The sequence below is a fragment of the Nicotiana tabacum genome, chromosome 10 (assembly GCF_000715075.1).
Source record: "Nicotiana tabacum cultivar K326 chromosome 10, ASM71507v2, whole genome shotgun sequence".
NCBI lineage: Eukaryota > Viridiplantae > Streptophyta > Magnoliopsida > Solanales > Solanaceae > Nicotiana > Nicotiana tabacum.
In genome coordinates this window covers 129,026,721-129,053,175 of record NC_134089.1, presented here as the reverse complement: position 1 = coordinate 129,053,175, position 26,455 = coordinate 129,026,721, and the positions used below count along the sequence as shown (strand labels likewise).

General features: G+C 39.1%; 1 protein-coding gene across 1 annotated transcript; it reads right to left on the bottom strand.

The window, feature by feature from the left end:
• Nucleotides 1–769: 769 nt before the first annotated feature.
• On the bottom strand, nt 770–24,842 carry LOC107777592 (homeobox-DDT domain protein RLT2). Its single transcript, XM_016597644.2, has 18 exons — nt 23,848–24,842; nt 23,194–23,682; nt 14,408–14,487; nt 13,024–13,422; nt 12,500–12,589; nt 11,801–11,965; nt 11,484–11,706; nt 10,024–10,124; nt 8,964–9,050; nt 8,723–8,875; nt 8,461–8,616; nt 5,707–5,916; nt 4,887–5,585; nt 4,256–4,810; nt 3,150–3,767; nt 2,918–3,022; nt 2,370–2,609; nt 770–1,895 (listed from the first exon to the last, which is right to left on the bottom strand). Exons 1-18 carry the CDS (start codon nt 24,008–24,010, stop codon nt 1,092–1,094), a joined length of 5,337 nt encoding a protein of 1,778 aa, XP_016453130.2. The 5' UTR covers nt 24,011–24,842; the 3' UTR covers nt 770–1,091.
• Between the last annotated feature and the right edge of the window lie 1,613 nt (nt 24,843–26,455).

Genomic DNA, 26,455 nt, shown 5'->3' with positions numbered 1-26,455 from the left:
AAATCCTGGTAATACTATTTTGAAAACTTATGCAGTACAGTTTGTGAGGGATTTAATCATTTATATATCAACTTATAGTAGCATTATAGAATGACTCTGGCATCCTTAGCTTGTTAACCTATGTTACTTTGCTAGTAGTGACCTTGTAATCAGTCCCATTATGCACTTCATTTGCTCGTTTACTTCGTCTTTTTGTTTACATTTGAGTCCCAGTTTTGTGTGTATCCTCATCAAAGAGGGCATTGAGAATATCAAGAGATGTTAAGGTGGCGGGCGATGAAAAGAGAATGAGCATAATTTCTTGCGTAGTTGAAAAATTAGCAGATCTATCTTTCCAAATTCTCTGAGTGAAAAATGAAAATTTAGATCAATATTATGGTATACTTGATTTGCTGGTGATCCTCTTCAATTGAGGTGTCAAATTCAGCTCTTTTAGGTCAGTGTTTGCATTAATTAACCAATGTTGGTTTGCTATTCGACTCCAAATCATTGATTTAAGCACTTTTTAATGTGTCAATGAACACATGAGCATGAGTGGTACTACAACTTGTTCCACTTTGACTTCTCAGAGATTGAATAGCTAGTGACGTCGCTGTTCACAAAACATGATCAACCAAACTAGGAAACGACTTGATTGTCACACAAGATATCTTTGGTTGAAGCCAGGCCACACTTGGAACGTGCTAATTCAAAAAATCGATCCCCTAGTTTTCCCAGCGACGTATATTATTTGGTCAGATCAGTAGCTTCAACGAAAATGAACTGGAAATGAGACAACATATGCACGGCATTGCCACATTAGATTACACACGATGTGATACATATGTTAGTGTAAGAGGAACTACTGTACTATTTTCAAGTTACATGCTGACTATTAACAGTTAGAATAGAACTAATGATGCTTTCACAACAACAATTGTGGATTCTTGTCGAGCGTATTCCTGTAGCTCCCAACAAGAGCGCTGATCGAAGACCTGCATTGAATTTATCCTTTGACCTTCCTCTCTTTCGCACTCATTAGGAGAAATGAAACCATAATGCCCTGTGGGTTTAACTTAGCTAGTGACTACTGCAGTGTTCATGAACTATTCTCAATCACTATACTCGGATGATGATTCTGAATCTTTATTTAGGTTTTCAACAAGTTCTCCATCCATAAATCTATTCCCTTCTTCCTCGGACCCGGCATCAAAGTATCTTTGGACATTTTCATCGGCCAATCCATCTTCCTCATCCTCTTCATCACGGTCATCCTCATAATCATCAACATCATCTCCATAGACAGGTTCAATATAATGTTCACCAACACTGTAATTAACACTGTTCGATACATGATCAGTTTTATTCCTTAAAACACCATAGTCATCAGCCATTAAATCTTCATAATCATTAGCAGTTGCTTGACCATTATCATCTTCAGATCCTGATGTTCCAGGATCACTGTCATTACCGGGTGCCTCAAATTGAGCTGCTGCTGTTTCTTCATCTTCTTTCCATTTTTGCTGACTGGGGATAGGCACTTTTTCTATAGCAACATTTTTGACATTCTTGACTGGCTTTTGCCTATTACGAACAGAGCGGCGGCCTCTTTTACGTCGTCCTTTGCCACGGTCTCGACTTTTCCAGGGTGAGAGGTGGTCAAATCTGTCATTGTACTTTGTTGGTGTTCTCTGAGCAGATTCAGATTTGGATGCACTGAGTTTCCTCTGAGATCTGCCTCCATGGACACGACCATGAGCTCCTCCTCTTACATGATTACGACCCTGTCCTGAATTAGAATGTCTGCCTCCTACCGTAACTGAGAAATCTGGTTCTAGATTTTCATATTCAAGAGGAGCTTCAGCAGATATAATCCCCGCAACTCTCTTCATATCAGCATAATTTGTTTTAAATGTCTGGCATATTGGGAAAGATTCAACGTGTAAATGAAGTCAACCAGCAGAAGCTTGAAAAACTTAATGCAATGCTCTAAAGCAGAAAAGGAAGTATCAGCTCATTGATTTGAAGCATGCAAGCTATTATTTAGTGCCAAAAACAAAGTGGGTCCTTTAAAAAGCGGAATCAGATGCTAAAGTCCTCAACATAGCTAAAAAATTTATAAGAATTTGGAAGCCAAAACCAGCAAAGCATCGACTATAATTAGGATACATTTGGTGTAATTTAAAACATTACCATGTAATTCAATAAGGGGAATGTGTTCATCAATTGTATTCTGGAGTTAGGTTGAAATTTATGTGTGAGAAATGATGGAGGCGTGCAAGAGAAATGAAATCCTTATAATAAAATTACACATTCATTAAAGTGCAAACAACCCTGAAATCTGATAAGCAGCTATCTTTTAGGTCAGAACATCAGAAAGAGATGCTTACAGTGAAATTTGCAGATTCTTTATCTTTTAGAGAATCAGCTTTCTGTTGCTGTGTATAACAGAGGGAGGAATCAAGTTCCATAAGCCTTAGTGCAACAGCAGGTGTTGTGTGAGGAATCCAAGGTAACACCGGCATCCTCTCCAGATTGGAGGTGCTAACAGCCCCCAACAACTCAGTTGTAGTTTCATAATCTGACATTAAATACTCCCTTTTGATAGCACCTTCCAACAACGTCAGAATCTAAGAGATACAAACAGGAAAAGGTGGTTAACAACATTGCATTAAGATTTAGAAAACTTTTACGGTAAATGTGCTAGAAGAACCCAATGGTAGAAAGGAAAAGAAAACAATAAGGTCACATAGGTGTGTTTTTCATTGTTGATGCTTAAGCAGTGAGTCTCAGTAATTATTATGTCTGTAAATGTTCTCTCTTTTTTTATGAAGAGATCTCTGTAAATTTTGGTAAGTTACAATTCAAGTTGATAAGAATGATCAGCAAGCAGGTAGTCCTATGTGTCATAAACAGAAATTATCGACAAACAGAGGACCTGAAGTAGGTCACCAGCTGCTGAAGCAATATGCAACTTTAAACCCCAGGATCTTCGATATACCTCTGACCAAACAGGCTCAAGAGCTTCAGGAGGAATGCAGGCCTATAAAGCAAATATCACCTTCCGTTAATTCAAAAGCTCATACAGATGAAGTCACAAGTAATATGCACGTTCAGAAGTCAATAAGGGAGAGCGCGACCAGATATGATAGTAGAAAAGAGTATGTTACCTCCATTGAAGCTAACTGCGCTCTTAGCAATCTAATTTGAAGAGGAGGTGCTGCGTCCGAGATAAGAGGGCGAAATAGGGCCTCCAATTTGTCTTTGCATTGAGCTACATGCTCCATAAAACATGAACTCTTTGCTGGACTGAATGTCGTATGACAACAACGACAGTGGTTTTCTTCCAAGAAGTAAGTGTCATAGCAATTATTACAAATACTGATCAACTTTTCACATCTCATCTTTCCATACTTCCTTGCACATAAAAACTGGGTATTAACACATTCTTCCCACATCCACTTCTCTAGATCTGCATATCTACTCAAGGCATCAGAGTTCTCCATTTTGTTCCTCCCAATCCCAATACGAAAGGAAGTTGAAGGTTCTGATGTTTCGCAGTTTGAGATACAGATTGTGCTTTTAGGGCTACCAGTTTTTGAACAACAATCATTGCTAGGTACTGTTTCAGAAGTATCCGCTTTGACGGGATTTCCAACTTTAGCTTCAGTGTACATATACCTCCTAGAAGTTTCCTTGAAAGTTGCTTCAATATTTTGAAGCATTGAATGCAAATGAGATTCTCTAATTCCACGTACATCCAAAGAAGCCATTAAAGCATTGAAGTCCTACACGTAGAAGAAATAGATTTTCACAAATGATATTTAGGAGCCTTGTTGATCATGAGCCTATAGTATTTTGGGAGCACAAACAAATGAATGTGGAGACCAATATGTTACTTCATTAGCTTAAGAAATATAACGTCGAACAAATTTAGAAAAGGGAAACATAATCCAAAAAATCCAACTGTGAAAGACAAGGGAGGAATGGCCTAGTGGTAAGGACCCTCCACCAAAACATAAGGATGGTGGTCCAAACCATCAGGAGAGCGATGTGTGAAAAGGCCACTGTTGGCTCCTGGACAGAGGCTTTTGGGATTTTTATTTTACCATATAAAAAGGGGAAAAAGCAGTATGTCTAATGATAATCCACAACTCCACATAAATCTAGATGAAGTATTGAGATAAAATTAACCCCCCCTCCCCAAAATAAATAACAGTAACCAGCCCACAAAAGCTGCTGATACAGAAGGTTGAAATGAAGAATATTTTACTACCTTTTCAGAATCAATTAGTCTCCATCTACCATCACGTAGCTCAACAAAAATCCTCCCAGAGCCTGGATCATTTCGAGAGGGCGACGTGACAAACTGCCAGTACCGGTTACGTCTGCGATCTTGACCAAGGGGCAGAGACCGATAAACAAATGTCTCTTCCGCCCTATGGCTGATATAAGCTTTCAGCTGGGAACGCGACTTTTCAGCAACATATGCAAAATGCTGGAATTGCGAATTATCCTGGCCTCCATAAATCTCTTGCATTGGGCAAGCCTTTTCTACAGCAACATTTCTAGAATTATTGGATTCATCTGGCAATTTATGCATGGCTTCCTGCTGAAGTGAACGTATGGCTGCTACATCATTGTGGCCATCAACAGCAAGAAGAGGACTTTGCCTGGCCTCCCTGGAAGTAACCGAGCAGAACCGTTCAGCGTTGTTGCTAACAGATGGATATTGAACCTTCAGTAAAAACTCCTCTTTGAAACGACGTTTATCGAGCTGCGCCTCAGCCCAAATCTGCTTCTTCAATGCAGATGCAGCTTCTAGTCGCTCCTGAAAAGATTTCACACTAGGTTCACTGATAGGAAAATTGACAAGGAAAACATCCAACACACCATTATCAACAAACCTCTAATACAAGGCGAATAGAATTCCCCTCATTTGCAACACCAATCAACGCGACAAGGGCATCTAGGCGCTCTTCAACGGTTAAATCAGAATACTCCCCTTCTATAAGCCCTTGAACCCATTTCTGACCAGCGTTGCTTTCATCAATCACTACATCTTCTTGATTGAGACTACTTGAATCAGCACCAATTGCGGCTGATTGACTACCAGAAGTTCCTATGGGTTTTAACTCTCCAAAACTTTCTGAATGCATTATTCCGGTGGAATTCTGCAGACAAACATCTCCTGGTGTTTGTGTCAAGTCAAAACGTAAAATTTCTGATACATCTTCAGTAGAATTCATTCCGTCAGTTCTGTCGGTTTTATGGGATTGAGGAGTCTCCGCGAATTTTAACTCCGAGACTAAATCATCAACCTCAGGATCATCAGCAGCATCACTTTCAGATTCATCATCCCTTTCAACCTCTTTCTCAACATCCTCTGCTTCTTCTCCATTCAAACACTCATTTTTGAACACTCGGATTTTTTCCCTAGCAGCAGAAAGAATGGCATCAGCATCAGCAGGATCTTTCCTGTACGGATCACGTAAACAATATGTTGAAGGAGCTGTTCTCTCGAAAAGCTTTGTATCTCTCGATAATGCAGCAGAAATAGACGCTTCAGGTGTCTTGCTGGTTGTCAGATCCCGAAGACCAGATTTCTTCAACCAAAAAAAAGAAAAATATAGTCAGCTAAAAGAGCAGCAGGAAACAGCATCACATGATCAACAAATTATCTAAATCTTTCAACAGCTTCCAGATAATAAGGATCACCAAAAATACCTGAATCTTTTCAGCAACGTCGAGGATATTAAGGCCCTTACTTCCCTCAAGGGAAAGAATATGAAATGCTGCAAATTTGACTGTTCCAGGTGTCAATCGATGCCTAGATCTCCGCGGATTAGAAAAACCCCTCTCTTGCAATTTGGCAACTGCTTTCTCAGCTGCAACTCCACTCCGTAAATTGGAAATGATATCTGCTCCATCATTACCCTGTAGTTGCAACCAAATTGGAGGTGACATGATAAAAGAACCCAACAACAACAACCCAGTAAAATTCCACTAGCGGGGTCTGGGAAGGGTAGTGTGTACGCAGACCTTACCCCTACCCCGAAGGAGTAGAGAGGCTGTTTCCGAAAGACCCTTGGCTCAAGAGAATAAAAAGACAAAAGGAGACAATATTAGTTTCACTACAGAGATCATAGGTAAAATAGGAACATAAAATGCAGAAAAAAAAATGCAAAGCAAAAACGATGGCTAGTAAATAGGTACTGCACCGAAAAGAGAAAATAGTAAGACACGACATTGCCACTAGCTATCTTAGACAAAAACCCTACCAGACTAGGTTCACAAAGGTACAAAGTAAGGCAAGACTCAACTACCTCCTAGCCTACAACCGTAATACTCGACCTCCACAACTTCCTATCAAGTGTCATGTCCTCGGAAATCTGAAGTCTCGCCATATCCTGCCTGATCACCTCTCCCCAATACTTTTTAGGCCGCCCTCTACCTCTTCTCGGGCACTCCATAACCAGTCGCTCACACCTCCTTACTGGAGCATCTGGTCTTCTCCTCTGTACATGCCCGAACCATCTGAGTCTCGCTTCCTGCATCTTGTCATCAATGGGAGCCACGTGCACCTTATCCCGACTCTCATCATTCCTAATCTTATCCATCCTAGTGTGTCCGCACATCCACCTCAACATCCTCATTTCAGCTACTTTCATCTTTTGGATATGTGAGTTCTTAACAGGCCAACACTCAGCCCCATACATCATGGCCGGTCTAGCCACCGCTTTATAGAACTTACCTCTGAGTATCGTTGGCACTCTCTTGTCACACAAGACTCCGGATGCTAACCTCCACTTCATCTATCCTACCCCAATACGGTGTGTGACATCCTCGTCGATCTCCCCTCCTCCGTGGATAATCGAGCCAAGGTACTTGAAGCTGCCTCTACTTGGGATAACCTGTGATTCAAGCCTCACATCCACGCCCACTTACCCAGCTCAGTACTGAACTTACACTCCAGGTATTCCGCCTTCGTTCTGCTCAGCTTGAAACCCTTAGTCTCAAGAGCCTGTCTCCAAACTTCCAGTCTATCGTTAACACCGGCTCGGGACTCATCAATCAGAACTATGTCATCGGCGAATAGCATGCACCATGGCACCTCCCCTTGAATATGGTTTGTTAACGCATCTATCACCGGGGCGAATAAGAACGGACTGAGCGCAGAGCCTTGGTGTAACCCCATTTCAACCGGAAAATGCTCAAAGTCGCATCCTACTGTCCTAACCCGAGTCTTAGCCCCATCATACATGTCCCTTATCTCCATAATATAGGGAACCGACACACTTTTTGCCTCCAAGCATCTCCAGAGAACTCTCTAGGAACCTTGTCATACGCTTTCTCTAGGTCAATAAACACCATGTGCAGATCCTTCTTTCTCTCTTTGTACAGTTCCACCAACCTCCTAACCAGGTGTATAGCTTCTATGGTAGAACGACCCGGCATGAACCCGAACTGGTTGTCAGATACAGACACCGTCATCCTCACCCTCGCTTCAACCACCCTCTCCCATACTTTAATGGTATGAATCAGAGATAAAAGAACCCACATTAACAAAAAAAAAAGGGAAGGGTACCACATTACATATGAGCTAATAAGTTAGATTCAATCTAGTCTTAATCTTTAGAGACAAAACAAACTGGGCATCTGAAGTACCTAATATACTCCCATCTGCCTAAGCCTTGATAGGCATAGTTACCCCGTATATGTATTGGCGGGAGGTGGCAGGTACCTGGTGGAATAGTCAAGGTGCGCACAAACTGGCACAAACACCACCGTTCTTAAAGAGAAAAGGAGTACCTAGTATACTAGTGTATTAAACGCTTTTCTTCCATGATCAGTACTAGAAGATAAATAGGAAAAATGTCTTGCAAAACACTAAATTAACCCAAAACATATATTTTTGTTTGGGGATCCTTGGCGCAGTAGGTAAAAGTTGATGTGTCAAGCCGCGAAAATAGACTCTCACAGAAATGCAAGGTAAGGTTGCATACATAAGACCCAATGTTGTCCACCCTTTTATGGACCGCCGCGAATAGCAGGAGCTAAGTGCACTTAGCTGCCTTTTTATTTTTTTTTTGGGATAAGTAACCCCAAAAGATACATTCAAAATCAACACATCAGTTTGCTAGATTGCTTAAAGGGAATAACATTACGAATTAAATTTTCAAGGAATTATACGAACAAAAGCAAGCAGTTAAATGGGAAAATGCTCAAGGTCGTCTTCCCCCCTTTAAGACCAAGCAAAGATGCTCAAACAGGTCTTAAGCAAACACGTGTCCTTCCACATTGAATATGCAAAAAGTTCACTGAAACAAGCCCATTAACAACCTTTTAACCTAGCTACCAGTGCAAGCTTTTTGCAAGCCAATATTGCAATCGACTGGCATTTATGATTTAATTAAGCTTAACTTGACAAGCCAATTTCTTATGGAGGAGAACAAAAGGAAAAGGAAAGGAAGATCATACCTCATTTTCATCACGTGGATATGCTGGTTCAACACTTTGTTTTTTTAGCTTCGGCCCAAAACCAGCAGACAGTGCAAATTGCCGCAGTATTTCAGGCCACGTCAGGGCATTCAAGTGGCTCTGCCAACTTCTTATGTCAAAACCCCATGCATATGCCTGTTACAAAGTACATCACTAGAACATTTCACAATGAGTGGAAAAAAAACCACATCACATTGCTAACCGGAGTAGCAACAAAGACCAATAACATATAAAAATCTACCCCTTCAACAATCTCAGGATGCCCGCCTCCAGGATTCGCTCCACTGTTTGGGTTTGCTCCTACTGCACTGGCAGGTGTTCTAGCAACATCTTCAATATCTTTTATTATCAATTTGAGAAGAGCAATATGTATCTCTGCGAGCAGCCTGGGATCCTGAAAGTAGTGTGTCCTAATGTTTCATATATGCAATTACCCTGGAAAAATTCAAAATTGTATCCAAATAAAGAAATGAGGAACTTACAAAATCATGAAATGCTTGTACAAACTCATCCAGAGTGAATGGCCAGAGACGAAGAACATCAGAAAAAGTAATTAAGAATCTCCAAACCTGGTGAGGAAGGGCAAAAGAAATCCATAAAAAATAATTATAAAAAAAGAATTCTTAGAAAGTGTCCCTATTCGTACTCCAAGCAACCCAGATGCTTAGAGGGCTCGGTTCACCATGAAATCTTGTCAAGAAATAACCCTGTAGGAGTTACATGGTTTTCATTCACTCCAGTCCAAATACAAGATTTTACTGTTGATAGGCAGGATGCAATGAGTAGCAACAGTGATGGCCATGAAACACAAGGGTTACCTATGGGAGCCAATACATTCATAGTAAGCTATGTTAGTACCCCCTGCCTTCCAAAATGTTATCAGCCTTTAAAATGTTGACATTTTAGGACGGACTTACTTTTGAATTAGTTAGAGATCTTGGTAAAATTACAACTGAAAAGCTTGAACCAAAATCGGGAGAGACCATAGCACACAATGACCTTTTTTTCCTTTTTTGTAAAAGTAGTGTTGCAGCCAACTTTCACATCGACAAATTCACTAGGTACCAACTACCAGATAACTCCGCCAATGATGGTACGGACAAATGGGAAAAATTCACCAGGTCAACACTGCTGGTATCCAAACCTTGATTCTCAACCACTGCACCCCCTTTGGGGCTATTGATGTATTCTATCATCGACATTTAATCCAAAACGCAATGGTATTTTCTTGTTCCTGAATGGTTTTGAGTCGACCGAGATTGCAGAGTTTGCCACTACCAGAGAGGGGTATCCTTTTGGGAAAACCCCAACCTCAAGAATCTAGTAAATTAAAACAAGGCAAGGACCTTCCATGCTCGTGGAAAGTAAAACTGTTGAAGGAGGATCTTACAAAATGTTTAAATAAAAGTTGAATCGTAGAATATCATGCCTTTTATACAAATAGACAACACCAGAATCGACCAAACAAGAGCTCCACCTCCTCAAAATTAAATACATAAAATGAACTGTGTGTTTTAAGAAGAAGCTAGCAAATGGTCTCACCATTAAAAGATTACCCACGTCCTCCTCAGAGCATATCCATGGCTCAACTCCAAATGGCTTTCTCAAGCAGACACTCTTTGGTGGAAATTCAATGAGCATATCTGAAGCATAAATTAATTTTGGATCAAAAGTCAGGAGCAACATATTGGTCATTTCTACTTCTCAAATATTCCTTCAAAACATGAAATAATGGAAAAAGAAAAAGGAACTGTGTTGTTCCCTTGGCTCATAGGTTTCGACTAAAGAGTGCTCATTTGAATGCAAACAGGCCATTCCAGTGTTATCAAAGGCGAAAAGCGCAAAAAAGCTCTAAGGTCTGTTAGGGCTTTAAGCGCAAAGCGTAAATAAAGCATGGGCTTTAAGGAAGAAAGGCTCAAATAGAGTAAAATTACAAATATGCATGTGTAGTCTAAGACTAATATCTATAAGCATGAATACCAAATATATGGACAAAAAAATTGAAGAGAATTTACGATAAAGTGAAATATCAATTGTTTAGTGTCACTTCTTCAGGATTATGCTTATTGGCAAGGAAAAGCATGCCTTAGCGCCTTGATGACAATACTGAAGCGCCCGTTAAGCGACGCTCAACGTGTTTTGAGCCTCGCTTTAGGGCTTAAGTGCGCCTTTGATAACACTGGGCCATTCAGTACATAATATGTCATTTAGCATGTCAATCAACTGTATCTGATAAGAGCATGATACTACTCATGCTCAAAGACCATCCACTCCCACTAATCATACAATAAAAAAGAAATAGAGAATTAAAGAAGAGAGAGAGAGAGATCTGTTTCTATTGAAAGACATCATTAGACACAAACATGCTGTAATCCGCAGGGAAAAGCATGAAAGCACTATCAGAAACAAAACAAAACAAATCATATGTAACATGGAAATTAAAGATTCACTTTTCCAAATGAGGAGAAGAAAAGCACAGTACTTCTTGACTCTTCTATGTTGGACATGCCAGGATGCACTATTCCGGACGCTAATATTAACAAAACTTTCACAAGTTTAAGAATACTTTTTTTCAAGTTAAAGAATTGAAATTCAATTACTTTAACTTCGAATGTGATGTTTTCTATATCCAACTAACTACTACACATAATATTCTTTACCTCCTTATATATTAGACAAGTCAAAGTAACATCTCAAACTATGCACCTAATCAAATAGTGTCACATGTAATGGGATGGTGAAAGTAGTATTCAGTAGTAAAGCCAAAAGCATTCTTTTCATGAAATAGCAGCACATAAAGGGCAACCCAGTGCACTAAGCTCCCGCTACGCACACAGTCCGGGGAAACGCTGAACCACATTGGATCTGTTGTATGTTGCCTTACCTTGCATTGCTGCAAGAGGCTGTGTACCAAGCTTATTTTTCAAGTCTAGCAAGTAAATTTCTGATCAATATACAAGAACAAACTTTTACTGCATGTTAGTATATGATCTGGGAACTACCTCTAAATGCTTCAAGGTTTTGTAGATTTTCACTGTCTAGTGACAAAATTGAGGGCAAACCCTTCTTTGAGGCTGCTAGCTCCATCAATTCCAGGCGCTCATCATCAACTAATTCCGTTGATTCTTTCGCAATTCTTCGGGCAGTAGCCCTTACATTAGCTGCTTTAAGCCTTGCAACCTCTTTCTCTCGGCGCATTTCTTCTTTAAGCCTCATTTTCTCTGCCTACAGGAGGTAAGGGAGGAAAATGAACTCCGTCTCCTGCCTAAAGCCATAGAAAATGGCATATCTCTGATAAAGAAATTTCAAAATTACTTACTTTTATAGTCTCTTTCTGCAAAAACTTCTCTCTTCGTTCTATTTCACGCCTTTGCTCACGCTGGAATCTCTCTTCTTCCCGCTGCTTTTCGCGGAGCAGTCTTTCTTCCTCTTTCCGCCTTTCCCTGTCTTGTCTCTCCATATCTTTCCTCAATTGCTCTTCTCTCTGAGGATAAACAATAAATAAGATTTCGAGTATTTAGACCACCTTCTACTACATTATGATTCTGTCGCAGAGGTTTAGGCCTTGATCTGAAACTTTAACATTCATTGTCTACTAGAACTGTGGTGGACTCAAATGGAAGGTTGGAGTTTAAGTAATCTGGGAGCTAGGGAAAAGAAGCTATGCAAGACATGTACATCTTGGGTTATTATGAAGAGAGAGAGAGAAGTAGGAGATATTTTCTAAAGAATTGAAACTCCGTGGTCAAGGTCATTGATTCTCTTTTGTTTCATTTGTATTTCTGGTTTAAACATAACATACCAACTGGTATAGATTGTTGGCCAGTCTTATGGGATGCTTATATACTGAACCTAGATAGTTTGTAGAGTTAGCACAATATTGGTGTAGCAATCATGAATTTTTTTTTATTTATCAAAAGAATAAATAAGATTTCAAGTAAATAACACATCCATCGCTACTCTCGACTGTATAACATTTTGTGATGAATAGGAGAGAGAGAGAGAGAGAGAGAGAGACCTTTCTCCGCAACATGTCTTGCTTCTCAAGCTCTTTCCGTATTCTTTTTTCATGGGCCTCCACTTCCCTTGCAATTCTCGCCTCTTCGCTCTGCAAGATATATGTGAACTATGAGGCCAAAACCTAAAAACAGGCTCTATGCAAGCAAAACCCTATGCAAGGAATTCATCCTTGTTACAGCAAAGCCCTATGCAAGGAATTCTGTCTACCTTTCTAGGGAAAAATTTTAAAAGATGATAACAAAATTTCATATGTAAGGTACAATATGTTTTTTTATAAGGTAAAATTTTATATGAAGGGTACAAAGCTGGTACAAAAGAAATGAAACTCATACAAAGACCAAACAGAAAAGCTGCAACTCTTTGCTTTCTAACAACTCTAGAAAATCCATGTATTAGTCCAGACTAAAAGATTGATAAGGTAAAATATGTTTTTATACACGCTCCTATACAAATTTTAAAAGAATATTAGCTTAAATAAGAAGAAGAAGAAGAAGAAGAAGAAGAGTAGGTATCTGTTGAAACCTTTCGCTTTCTCTCCAACCGTTCCTCATCATGGATGACTCTCGGCATAAACGGACTCTCCAATGCCATCATTGGCTGACCACCATAATGAGCCTCCACTTCTATGTTCACAAGAGATCTTTGGGGAACAGCATCAGCCTCTGCAGAAGCTGGAGATTTGTGACCCTGCTTCCCTTGAGGCAGAAGATTTAAAGTCGGGATCTGACCAGGAATACTGTATCCAGAGGCCACTTGTTCACTCCCATGCATAAATGACCTCCCAGTTGACAACATGGTTCTGGTGCTCTGAACTTCAATTGAACTGTGATAATGAGATGGTACAGATTGTTCATAGGCATCGCTTCTAATTGATGGTTGTTCTGGAAGAAACTGGTATTCGTGCAAAGTCCTTGTAGTACCCTGGCATGAAATTTCTGAATTGTTAATTATCCTCAGTACTATAGGAGTTAATCCTACATCTACATGTCATTAAGATCCTTCTGATCTAAATCAGAAAATGCTATACCTCACAAACATATAAAAACGACGAGGGTCTTTTGGAAAGAGCCTCTTTACTCCTCCGGGGTAGGGGTAAGGTCTGCGTACACTCTACCCTCCCCAGACCCCACTAGTGGAATTTTACTGGATTGTTGTTGTTTTTGTTGTTGTCACAAACATATAAAAACATCTTTTCCTTTTTCATTTATCTAGCTCCAAAGTTTAGTTATTTTAGAAAAAATATAAAGCAAGCATTTTATGTGCCTTGACAAGCCCTTAACTATGCTATGCTCTTCTTTCCTTCATCAGTTTGTGACTGTTTCCAACCCTTAAAGATACAAAAGCAACGAAAGGATTAAGACAAGAAAAGAAATGCAAAAAAGAGTTTAAGGAAACATACATAACTGTGTGTTCACAATCAGAGAGATGGCTAATGTCTGACACAAGTCTCGTGTCTGTATTTGTGCAACTTGGCAATATTGCTATTCAACAAATCAAGCAAGTCTAGAAGTTCAACAACAACAACAACAACCTGGGGTACAGTTGAGATCTTTCACCTAAGACCAACCTACACTCTAATTTATTTTTCAATCAATAGTAGATAAAAGGTATCAGCCTCTACTAAGAAAACAATTGTTTAGATAGTAAAAATTTATTAATGTAGTGCAAGTGGTATATAAAAGTAGAACCTAAAGGAAGATATAGTTCTCTATAAACACCACCAATTATCTAAAGCTAATAGGAACCTCGGCGAAGATTTCTACTAATGTTATTCTAATCATCTTCCATGCTTTTTAACTGATACAAGCACCAAACAATACTTTGTATGCTTCATTCTTCATACAAATGTTACATCTCATCGCGTCTCTAATCAGACTTATTACTTGTTTTATGAAAGATTGCTGACCTTGATTGAATTAACATCTGGTCTCTCATAGATTTGGGCTTCAAAAGGTCTCCCAACCGGCTTGTGCTGCATAGCTGCCACTGTTTCATGCAAAACGGAAAGCATTCATCAACTCTGAACATGCCTTCATAACATTAGGGGCTACATATGTAAGAATATACAACTGAGCAAAATAACCAACAGAAATGAAAACCAGGAAAATTGACCAGAACTCATTCTTTACACTTTCTGAACTAGCAGGAGCATATCAACTTACAGAAATGCAATACACATGAGAGACTGGTGAGACAGATATATCGACAAAAATTTGATATACTACTATGCCTATACAACTTCTACCCTCAAAGGAAATCACATATCCTTTAAGTTTATCAGTGTTCATCCAATTGAGGCTGCAATTAATTCCCTTAGGGCTAGGCCATGGAAAGCAGTCGGCATCTCTTCTTCTTCTTTTTTTGGTCTTGGAAAAGTAATATGGAAAATCAGGCAGTTTTACAGGTAGATCAACAGCACATTTTTCAAAAGAAGAAAAAGCAAAGAAGTATATTCCTGCTAATCCTCAAATAAATCCAACATAAAAGACAGTAAGGGGCCGTTTGGTTTGTGAACAAGGAATTAAACAATGATAGGATAATTTAGTGGATATATATTTATTTGTAGATATTGGGTTTATTGGACTAAAAATAGGATATAATGGTATAATATAAAACAATGTGTTTAGTTAAACTAGATAAACTTGGATAAAGTTTTAACTCCAATTTAACCTTAGCTTTTTGAAAATACTATGGGAAAATTGCTGTGGAGAAGGGCAAATGTGTCTTTTTGTTGTTCTATGCCATGATTAGTATAGGATTGTTGTCCCATTAGAGTGTCGTATAAAAATAATGCCACAATTATAGTATAAAAAATCCCAGGATCATTAATTCCAGAATCAACAATTCAACCAAAACTGGGATAAAATAATCCCCCATTTGATCCCAGGATTACTTTATTATCCTTGTAATTATGACTCCTAATTGCTGATTCATGTGCACAAAGGTGTCTTTTCTCAAGACTAGTTTGCCATTAGCACTTCTCACCACCAAAAGTTAAAAAAGCTCGCTGTATTTTAGATGAAAGGTAAATGGATATGTTACTGAGGACCAAGAACTGGAAAGTCTTTGAAATTAACTATACATGTTTTTTCCAAATAGAATGAAAATTAACTTTCATCATGCTTTAAGTAATCAACCGGGCATAGTTCCAGCAGCAAGGTTGAGGCCAGAAAAGCAATTAAATGTCCCCCATTTGTCTAATGTACCATTTTCCTAGCGGATGGTTCACATTTGTTTTTTTGGAGTCGCTTGGGCTGGGCTGAGGGAGCTTCGTAATGGCTTGTCTAGAGCCCGCCAACAAGACCCAATCCTAGCTTTGGACTTACTGTTAATGATAATAAAGCTCTAATTTCTTCTTTTGAAGATTCTAAAAGAATTACTCGACCATAAGAAGGTGGCATGGAAAGGGGACAAGTAGCATTGCCTGGTTCTTTTTTGTTTCCATATCTCAGCAAGTAAGTGATTTGTAATATAAAATCTTTATAAATTTTTATAAAAATTTATTCTCATTGTTTCGCTCAAAACTATTTATGCAGTTTCATAATTATTCAGGAACACTTGGGAGCGACACGCTGCTGCTCTATACTGTAAGGAATACAACATTTGGCCTTCACATCATGCCTCTTAGTGGATTAACATAAATGAAACTAGGAAATTTGCTTTAGAAACGCGACGTTACTTAACATGACTGTTAGTTAGTTAGTTGTTATGTAAATAAGCATAGTCCTACGTGGTTGTTATAAATAAGGGTACTTATATTATAGTTAGGGTACATTAATAATATAATTTTCCCGTGTCATGTTCTCACATGTATCAGAGCAGCAGTGAGAAAACATCTGGGAAAGGGAACCAAGCCGAAACAGTTGTTGTGCTTCAATTCCGGCGACTTTTTAGGGTTGTTTTTTCGCCAAAACCAATTTCCATCGGTGCTGTGCAAAAACCACCGCCACAAGGTCCCCCAACCCCCGGAGACCAAACCCCAGCAAATACCTCCGGCAGTCGACGCCTCACGCGCCGCCACGCCGACCGGAGAGAGTTTTTTCCGACAAGATCTACTCCACGCGCAGGCGCATGGAGCCCTTTCCGACCATTTTTTCAAAACCCTTCTTTAGAACAGTTGGATCGCCCTATAATTCCGAACCTACCCATAATTTTCTTTTTTGATCCGAGCACTTTGAAAATTTTCCGGCAACCACAATAGTTTTCCGGCAACTACAGTATTTTTTCCGGCAATTTTCCAGCAACTACAGTTGATTCTTTGTTTTATTTGGTGCTAATTTGCTAGACCTCTTTTCAATCCAACAATGTCTTTGGGAGTCGATGTATTTGGGTCTAAAAACACGGGTTCTGGAAGTTCCGATATTATGATTACCTCAGAACTTTTAATGGGAAGTTCAAACTACTTAGCTTGGGCTTCGTCTGTCGAGTTGTGATGTAAAGGTCAAGGTGTTCAAGATCATTTAACAAAAAGGGCTAGCGACGGTGATGAAAAGGCCAAAGCACTTTGGGAGAAGGTCGATGCTCAGTTATGTAGTAACCTGTGGTGATCTATTGATTCCAAATTGATTCCCTTGTTCCGTCCATTCCAGACATGTTATTTAGTTTGGGAAAGGCTCATACTTTATACACTAATGACATATCTCGTTTCTATGATGTAATATCGCGAATGACAAGCTTAAAGAAACAGGAATTGGATATGTCTACTTACTTGGGACAAGTAAAGGCAGTCATGGAAGAACTTGAGAAGTTGATGCCAGTTTCTGCTAGTATTGAAAAGCAACAAGAGCAACGACAGAAGATGTTTCTAGTTCTTACACTCGCTGGACTCCCTAATGACCTTGATTCAGTATGTGACCAGATTTTGGCTAGTCTGACTGTCCCCACAGTTGATGAATTATCCTCTCGAATACTTCACCTTGCTGCAGCACCAAGTCACCCAATGATCTCATCACAGACACTTGACTCCTCTGTTTTTGCATCCAGATAGTGGAAAATCGAGCATCTCAAACTATGGAGAACAGACGATGATGAGGTCGTTTTGGAAGATCTAAACTCAAGTATTCTTATTGTCATAAACTTGGACACACTCGTGAAGTGTGCTATTCTTTACATGGTCGACCACCCAAAAATGCTTATGTTGCTCAGACCGAAACTACGGGTAACTAGGGATTTTCTTTATCTGAAGGAGAATATAATGAGTTTCTTCAATATCAAGCAAGTAAGCAGACATCTCCACAAGTAGCCTCAATTGCTCAGACTGATACTTCTATTGCTGGTAATTCTTTTGCTTGTCTCCCAATCTAGTACTCTTGGACCATGGGTCATGGACTCAAGCGCTTTTGATCATATCTCTGGTAATAAATCATTTTTGTCGAATATTGTGTATTCACAATCTCTTCTCACTGTTACTTTAGCCAATGGGTTTCAAACTAAAGTAAAAGGAGTTGGACAAGCCAATCCCCGATTTCTATCACTCTAGAAATGTCCTTGGCTGCCCTTTTAGTCTTGCATTTGTTAATCGTTTGACTCGTGCCTTCCATTGTGGTATATATTTTATTGATGATTCTTTTATTATGCAGGACCGCAATACGGGACAGACGATTGGCACAAGGCGTGAATCAGAAGGCCTTTACTACCTTAACTCACTCAGTCCCTCCACAGCATGTCTAGTTACAGATCCTCCGGACCTAATTCACAGTCGTTTAGGACATCTGAGCTGATCCAAGCTTCAGAAGATGGTGCCTAGTTTGTTTACATTAGATTTGAGTCGTGTCAGCTTGGGAAACATACCCGAGCCTCCTTTCCGCGTAGTGTTGAGAGTCATGCAGAATCTGTTTTCTCTTTAGTTCATTATGATATATGGGGTCCTAGTAGAGTCAGTTCACCTTGGGATTCTGTTATTTTGTTAGTTTCATTGATGATTATTCAAGATGTACTTGGCTTTTCTTAATGAAAGATCGTTCTGAGTTGTTTTCTATAATCCAGAATTTTTGTGTTGAAATCAAAAATCAATTTGGTGCTTCTATTCGCACTTTTTGCAGTGATAATACCTTAGAATATTTATCCTCTCAGTTTCGGCAGTTTATGACTTCTCAAGGAATTATTCATCAGACATCATGTCCTTATACCCCTCAGCAAAATAGGGTTGCAGAGAGAAAGAAGAGGCACCTCAATGAGACTGCTCGCACACTTCTCATTGAATCTCATGTTCCGTTGCGTTTTTGGGGCGATGCAGCTCTCACACCTTATTATTTGATTAATCAGACGCCTTCACCTCCCATCGAGAATCAAGTTCCGTACTTAGTATTGTTTCCCTAGTCACCCTTTATACTCTCTTCCCCCTCGTGTTTTTGAGAGCACATGTTTCATTCATAACTTAGCCCCTGGAAAAGATAAGTTAGCTCCTCGTGCTCTCAAGTGTCTTCCTTGGTTATTCTCGTGTTCAGAAGGGATATCGTTGTAACTCACCTAATCTTCGTACGTACCTTATGTCAGCTGACGTCACATTTTTTGAGTCTAAACTTTTCGTTACCTCTTCTGATCACCTTGAGATATCTGAGGTCTTACTTATACCGACCTTTGAGGAGTCTACTATAGCTCCTCCTCCACCTTCAGCCACAGAAGTCTTACCCATACCAACCGTTGAAGAGTCTAGTGTCGCTCCTCCTAGATCACCAGCCACAGGAACACCACTCTTGACTTATCATCATCGTCCGCGCCCAACTTCAGGCCCAGCTAATTCATGTCCTGCACCTGACCCTGCTCCTACTACGGACTTGTCTCTTCCTAGTACACCGATTACACTTTGGAAAGGTATACAGACCACTTTTAATCCTAATCCCCATTATGTCGGTTTAAGTTATCATCGGTTGTCATCACCCAATTATGCTTTTATATCTTCTTTGTCATCTGTTTCCATCCCTAAGTCTTCAGGTGAAGCATTATCTCATCTAGGCTGGTGACAGGCTATGATTGACGAGATGTCTGCTTTACATATGAGTGGTACTTGGGAGCTTGTTCCTCTTCCTTCAGGTAAGTCTATTGTTGGTTGTCGTTGGGTTTATGCAGTTAAAGTTGGTCCGGATGGCCAGGTTGATCAACTTAAGGCCCGTCTTGTTGCCAAAGGATATACTTAGATATTTGGGCTCGATTACAATGATACTTTCTCTCCCGTGGCTAAAAGAGCATCAGTCCGCCTTTTTTTATCCATGATTGTTGGTCGCCATTAACTTCTCTATCATTTGGACATTAAGAATGTTTTTCTTCACGGTGACCGAGGATGTAGTTTATATGGAGCAACCACCTGGTTTTGTTGCTCAAGGGAGTCTCGTGGCCTTATATGTTGCTTGCGCCAGTCACTTTATGGTCTAAAGTAGAGGTGGCAAAATGATTAAAAGAAAATAGTTATCCACCCATAATATCCATTAAAAATGAGTTGGATAATGAACTTTTTAAAAACGGGTCGAATATAGATAAAATGGTTAACCAAATGGATAACAAATGAATAACTATTTAACTTTTACATTTGTAAAGCCTCAAATTGGGGGTTCCTCAAGTTTGGAAGACTAGAAATTCTCCCACAAGTGATTATAATTAATAAGACATGGATATCCATATTATCCGTCGGATAACCCATTTTTATCCATCTAAAATACGGGTCGGGTCGGGTAATTCATCTATTTTTGAATTACCCGTTTTCGACCAGTACATATCCGACCTGATCTGCCCGTTTGCCACCCCTAGTCTAAAGCAGTCTCCTCGAGCCTAGTTTGGTAAGTTCAACACAGTTATCCAGGAGTTTGGCATGACTCGGAGTGAAGCTGATCACTCCGTGTTTTATCGGCATTCTGCTTTAAGTCTCTGTATTTATCTAGTGGTCTATGTTGATGATATTATTATTACCGGCAATGATCAAGATGATATTACTAAATTGAAGCAACATCTCTTTCAACACTTTCAGACAGATTAAAGTATTTTCTAGGTATTGAGATTGCTCAGGTATTGTGATCTCACGACGAAAGTATGCCTTAAACATTCTTGAGGAGAAACAAATGACAGGGTGTAGACCTATTGACACTCCAATGAATCCGAATTCTAAACTTCTACCAGGACGGGGGGGGGGCTAGCAATCCTGCAAGATATAGGCAGCTGGTTGGTAAACTAAATTATCACACAGTGACCAGACCTGACATTTCCTTTCATGTAAGTGTTGTAAGTCAGTTTATGGATTCTCCCTATGATAGTCATTGGGATGCAGTTGTCCGCATTCTTCGTTATATAAAATCCACTCCAAGTAAAGGGTTATTGTTTGAGGATCGAGGCCATGAGCAGATCGTTGGATACTCATATGCTGATTGGGCGGGATCACCTTCTGATAGACGTTCTACGTCTAGATATTGTGTTTTACTTGGAGCAATCTGGTGTCTTGGAAGAGCAAGAAACAAAATGTAATTGCTCGGTCTAGTGCAGAAGCAAAATATCGAGCAATGGCTATGGCAACAAGTGAGCTAGTTTAGATCAAATAATTGCTCAAAGAGTTGAAATTTGGTGAAATCAGCTAGATGCAACTTGTGTGCGATAATCAAGCTGCCCTTCATATTGCATCAAATCTGGTGTTCCATGAGAGAACTAAACACATTGAGATTGACTGTCACTTCGTCAGAGAAAAGATACTCTCAAAATATATTGCTACAAAGTTTGTGAAGTCGAATGATCAGCTTGCAGATATTTTCACCAAGTCCCTCACCGGTCCTCGTATTAGTTATATATGTAACAAGCTCGGCACATATGACTTGTATGCACCGGTTTGAGGGGAGTGTTAGTTAGTTAGTTGTTATGTGAATAAGCATAGTCCTACATGGCAAGGAATACAACATTTGGCCTTCACATCATGCCTCTTAGTGGCTTAACATAAATGAAACTGGGAAATTTTCTTTGGAAACGCGACGTTACTTAACATGACTACACTTGCAATAAGATTAACAGATCTAATAGTCACATGCCAAGATGCAAAAACCTCCTACTAATCATGCTTGTTGTACGTTGGGCACCTTTAGAAAATATTTTCTTTGATCAAGTAAAAAATAATTTTATTAATAATTTGAGAACTCCTGATAGAGTCTAAGAAAATTATACGATTCTCTACCAAAGACACCTAATCTTATGAGCAAATCGGAACCTCATGGGTGCACCAAAAAGATAATTAAACCAGGATAATCAAATGTGCAAAATCAAGCTAAAAAGAAGCTCTTATTTTTTTTATGACGATAGTGTCTCGACCAACTCGCGCACCTCGACTATTCCACCAGATACCTGCTACCTCACACTATCATAGGTACCGGAAAATTTTGCACACCAAAGCTCAAGGCTCAGGAAGATGGGAAGAAATCATTCTTGCCTCCGTTAGGTTTTGAACCTGAGACAGGTCTCCTCCCACTTCATTGACCACTATTTCTGTCCACATAAGTGCTAGCGGAGCAATATCCCAACCCCAGCATCTTCTCTTCCCCATCCTATAAAGGCCCAGCTAAAAAGTGCAACCTTCACGGTACCCAGCTTGGTCCGTAGTATCAGAACCATCTTAAAGTCTCCCATCATAGACAATTTTCTTTGTGGTCCAGGGATCCAAACTGATAGAAGAGAGAAACTCGATTCCTCTCAAGCTATCAACTTAAAGTAGAAACTCTTTACTGAGAATCATCTACTGCTCCCTAATACCCATCTCCAAGAATCCTAGCTCCATACCAGTAAGATCTGTTTATAGAGCATTTCAAGCAGACTTTGAAACCCTGCTATCTCCTAGTCATGAAGGTTCCTTCTAAATTTGAGATCCCAAGTTACGCTCCCCTTTTAATAGCACTACTTTAGTCGAAGAAAACCTGATAAGTTAATATGCATGTTCAGAAGTATAAATGTTTGCTCATTGTTAACAAACCATTTGAGTTACATTAAGGTTAAAATAAAATAGAGAACAAAGTCTAATTACTTGTATCAGCAAAGAGGAATGTAAAACTGTAGAGAAATCTCAGCATCTGGAGTCTCAGGCTCTCAACTTATTAGCGTACATCCATATTAGAGTGACCATATTAGAGTCTCAGGCTCTCAACTTAGAGATATCGTCATTGAAATTTAAAGATGACACCTCTACTCAGATAAATTTGTACTCGCTCACTTCTCACTTTCCAAGCTTCCTAAAAGTGACTCAGTCAAAAAAAGTAGGCTGCCACCACTTGTATCACTTCCTAAAAATTCAAAGTAATTACATCAAAACATTGCACGGCTAGGAATAGCACACACTTGTTAATTTTCTGCAAAATTTTGTTTATGGTTAGTATTGCCGAGTAGAAGCCTTATGCCATCAACATATCAAAGAAGGTGCAAGTAAATAGGAAGACTTGAGCACCGCCTGACTATCTTCAGTCGGCAGAACAGGATCAGAAACATCAAAAAGCACCTTGATAGGCAACATAGTACGAATTTGAGGAGTATAGGTCCAATGCCAGAAACATAGCAAAGCAGATGGAAGTAAATTAACACATGAGTATTACAAACTATCACAGTTGAAGAATAAGATCATAGATATCACTAAACACTTTTGATAGGCCTACTCAATAGTCATCAAACTTCACATACATTGCAAGGCTGCAGTTCTTATAAGAGAAAGGCAATGACCAAGTATGGGAAGTAATTTACCGATTGGTGCACCAAATGCACCGGGTGGTAAGGGGTCAAACTCCATTCCTAGGATAGGCCCATCTTCCCTTAACGGCTGCCCCAACTGTGCCTCCACAAATGCGATTGCCCGAAGCTCGGATATGGCCTGAGGTGGCTCATAATATCTCTTCAAAGCTGGCATTTCAGTTCTAAACCTAGGAACTGCAGTTCCGGGTCGATGAGCAACTCGCTGTTGATGGTGCTGTTGTTGCAGCTGCAAGTCCATGAGACCAAGCGGACTTACTCTTGAACCAGAACCAGAAGCATGTTTCTTCCCAGTTTCACCACTCACTGCCATTTCATCAACCATTGCTACAGGTGAAGCTTCCTTCTTCTGCCGCTTCACCGGCGTAGTAGCTTTCCTGTCCTTGAGCCTCCTATGACAGAACCACATCTGCAGTTGCCTATCAGAGAGCCCTAATTTTACTGATAACTCTGCTCTCAATGCTTCTGAAGGATAAGTTTCAACTACACAAAAAAAAAATTAAAATTAAAGTCAAGTCCATCAAATAAACAGCCTAAAACTCCAAATGCAACAAGAAAACAGCATTAATACCAAACCAATAAACAATTAAAACCCAAAATAGGGAAGATTAATAAAAAGTAAAGATTGAAAAGAGAAAGATAACACACCAGTATAAGTGTTCTCAAGAATCTCTAACTGAGAAGCTGTTTTCATTTTGCGCTTAACCTTAGGCTCCCCCCCTTCTGGAAGCTTCTTTTTCTCAACATCAGAACTTCCACTGCCTCCACCAGCAGCAGTAGCAGCAGCAGCAGCACTACTATCAGGCTCCATTCCAACAACAAAGATCAAATTTCTAACTTCTTTCCAAATAAATTACACCTCCAATGATCAAAATGAAACTAAAAAATAGCAGCAGCCACCATTTGGGGCACATCAAAATCTCATCTTTTTAACTTCTCTCTCTAAATTAGGGTTAGAGCAGATAGATAGAAAGAGAAAAGAGGAATTGGGGGTGTTGCTTTTGGTATTGACGAAAAGACAGAAAATTAAACACACCCACAAAGTTTATTACTCACAACTGAACGCATTATCTATTCTCTCTCTCTCTTGCCCCCAAAAAGTAAAAAAGACTGTGATTGAGATGTGTGGTGAGATTTGAGGAATATCGATAATAAATAACTCGCCTCTCTTGAATTGATATTATTATTATTGCCAACAGCAGTTGTACTAGTACTAGTAGTACTAATACAAAGTAGATAGAAAGAAACAAATGAAATTAAAGAAGAATGATGAACACACAAAAACCCACCCATCAAAAATCTTTTCTTTTCTTGAAAATTGTTACACTCACATGCAAATATGAAATGAATATAGTATATATTTGACTCTGTCATTCTCCGTGTGACTGATGTAAAAGAGATTAGACAAAAAGAAAATGAAAAAGAGAAAGAAAAAAAAAGGGAATTTCTTGGTATAAAATTCTTGTGGTATAAATATATGGGATGACTTTAAGGGTTAGTATTGTCAGATGCTTTGAAATCCAACGCTTTGATTCACAAATGGGCTTGTGCCTTTGTGCTTTCAGAGTTTTCTTCCTTTCTCTCTCTACAACTCTCAACTCTCAACTCTCTCTCTCTTCATATATAAAAGGACCGACCGGTTTTTTCTTCTCATTTTGTTCGTTACTTTTGTACTAAGATCTGGTCGAGGATTTCAGGTATAAACGAATCGCCTTGTTGAGAGTGTTACACACTCGCCACAGTTGCCGTTGGATGGGAAGTAAAAAGGTATCTGAGAGCGCGTGTGTCCAATGTAAAGACAAAGTCGAAAGCGAGATGAGTTCAGTTTCTTTCCCGCATTATGATGTGGGGTCCAGCTAATGGGAGTGTTTGCATTTTTATCGTTAATTTTACGGCGTGTTAGTGGAAAAATGATTTATCTTAATATAAAATATGCAGCTAAGCATGGTTTGATTAATGAGTCAAAGGGGTCTAATTAGGGGTGCTTATCGGACGGATAATTACGCTTAGCAATTCAACGTATCAGTTATCGGATTATAAATATACTAATCCACTGGTCATCTAATAAGACAACGGACGGATTGGTAGTGGATTAACAATTCTCGAGTGATTATCGGCGATTTATCGGCGGTTTATTGGCTAAACCAAGTAGAATTTTTTTGAAGAATCATTCATCAATACCAAACGGTTTCAAATCCATATCAAAATTTTAATACCATCTGAGATCTAACAGTATTTTTTAAATTGAAGAGTCTTCTGCCAAGTTCCAATCTAGATCATATTCAAGACTACTCGTACACTTATGAATCAATCAAATTTTCAGTACCATTCGTTCTTCACAATAAATCCAAATTGTAAAACCAAAAATCTAGAAAGTCAGTCTTTAATTTGTTAGATGCATGCAAAAAAGGACATAAAACCATACAATCTAAGATTATGCAAACACGTGTGGAAGAAGAATTAAAAGGAATGCATGAGATGAAAATATTTTAAAAAAAATGAGAAACATAAAATATTTTTATGCTGGGGAGACATTAAAAAGTGAAACACAGAGTGTGCTGCAAATGACTCCAACAGCAGCGGACAATGTCTAAAGGATTTCATGTGTTTCTTCGGATAGAAAGGATGTAAGCAATTTTGCTTACTTTACGCCTATGACCCTATTATTTCGTGAAGGTAGAAAAATTATTTTCGAGATTTTCAGTTCAAGTAAAATATATTCTCGATATTCATGAAAAAGAGATACAAATAATGGACGGTAGCGCAAGGAAGAAATCCGTAAAAGTGTTGTTTGACTGTCTTTTCTCGGTATTAATTGACAGTCATTTTTAATACAATTTAAATAATTGGAAATCCAGAAGAAAGAAAACGAGATAGTTTCCACACAATTACAAAGGTACTACAAAATTTTCATACAACTCTATTCTCTAACTTGTTTGAACATGTAGTGTAGGTTAGGGTGAACTACTTTCAATGTAAAGAAAACCTTTTCAAATGTTTGGTAAACATATTTAATAGTACTTTAAGTTTTATATATTGTGTCTAAAAGTACATTTGAAACTTCCTAAACTGATTTTCATTCTTTTTGTGGTACACATTACACTACTACCTACTTAAACTTTTACGTGGAGTCCAATTTTGCGTCACCTGTTGAATTTGTATTCTTTTTAAAAAAAAAATTAACTGATACCCAATTCTTTAATAACTTCATATACATATACTTTTCTCTTCTTCTTTACTGTTGTTTTCTTCTTCT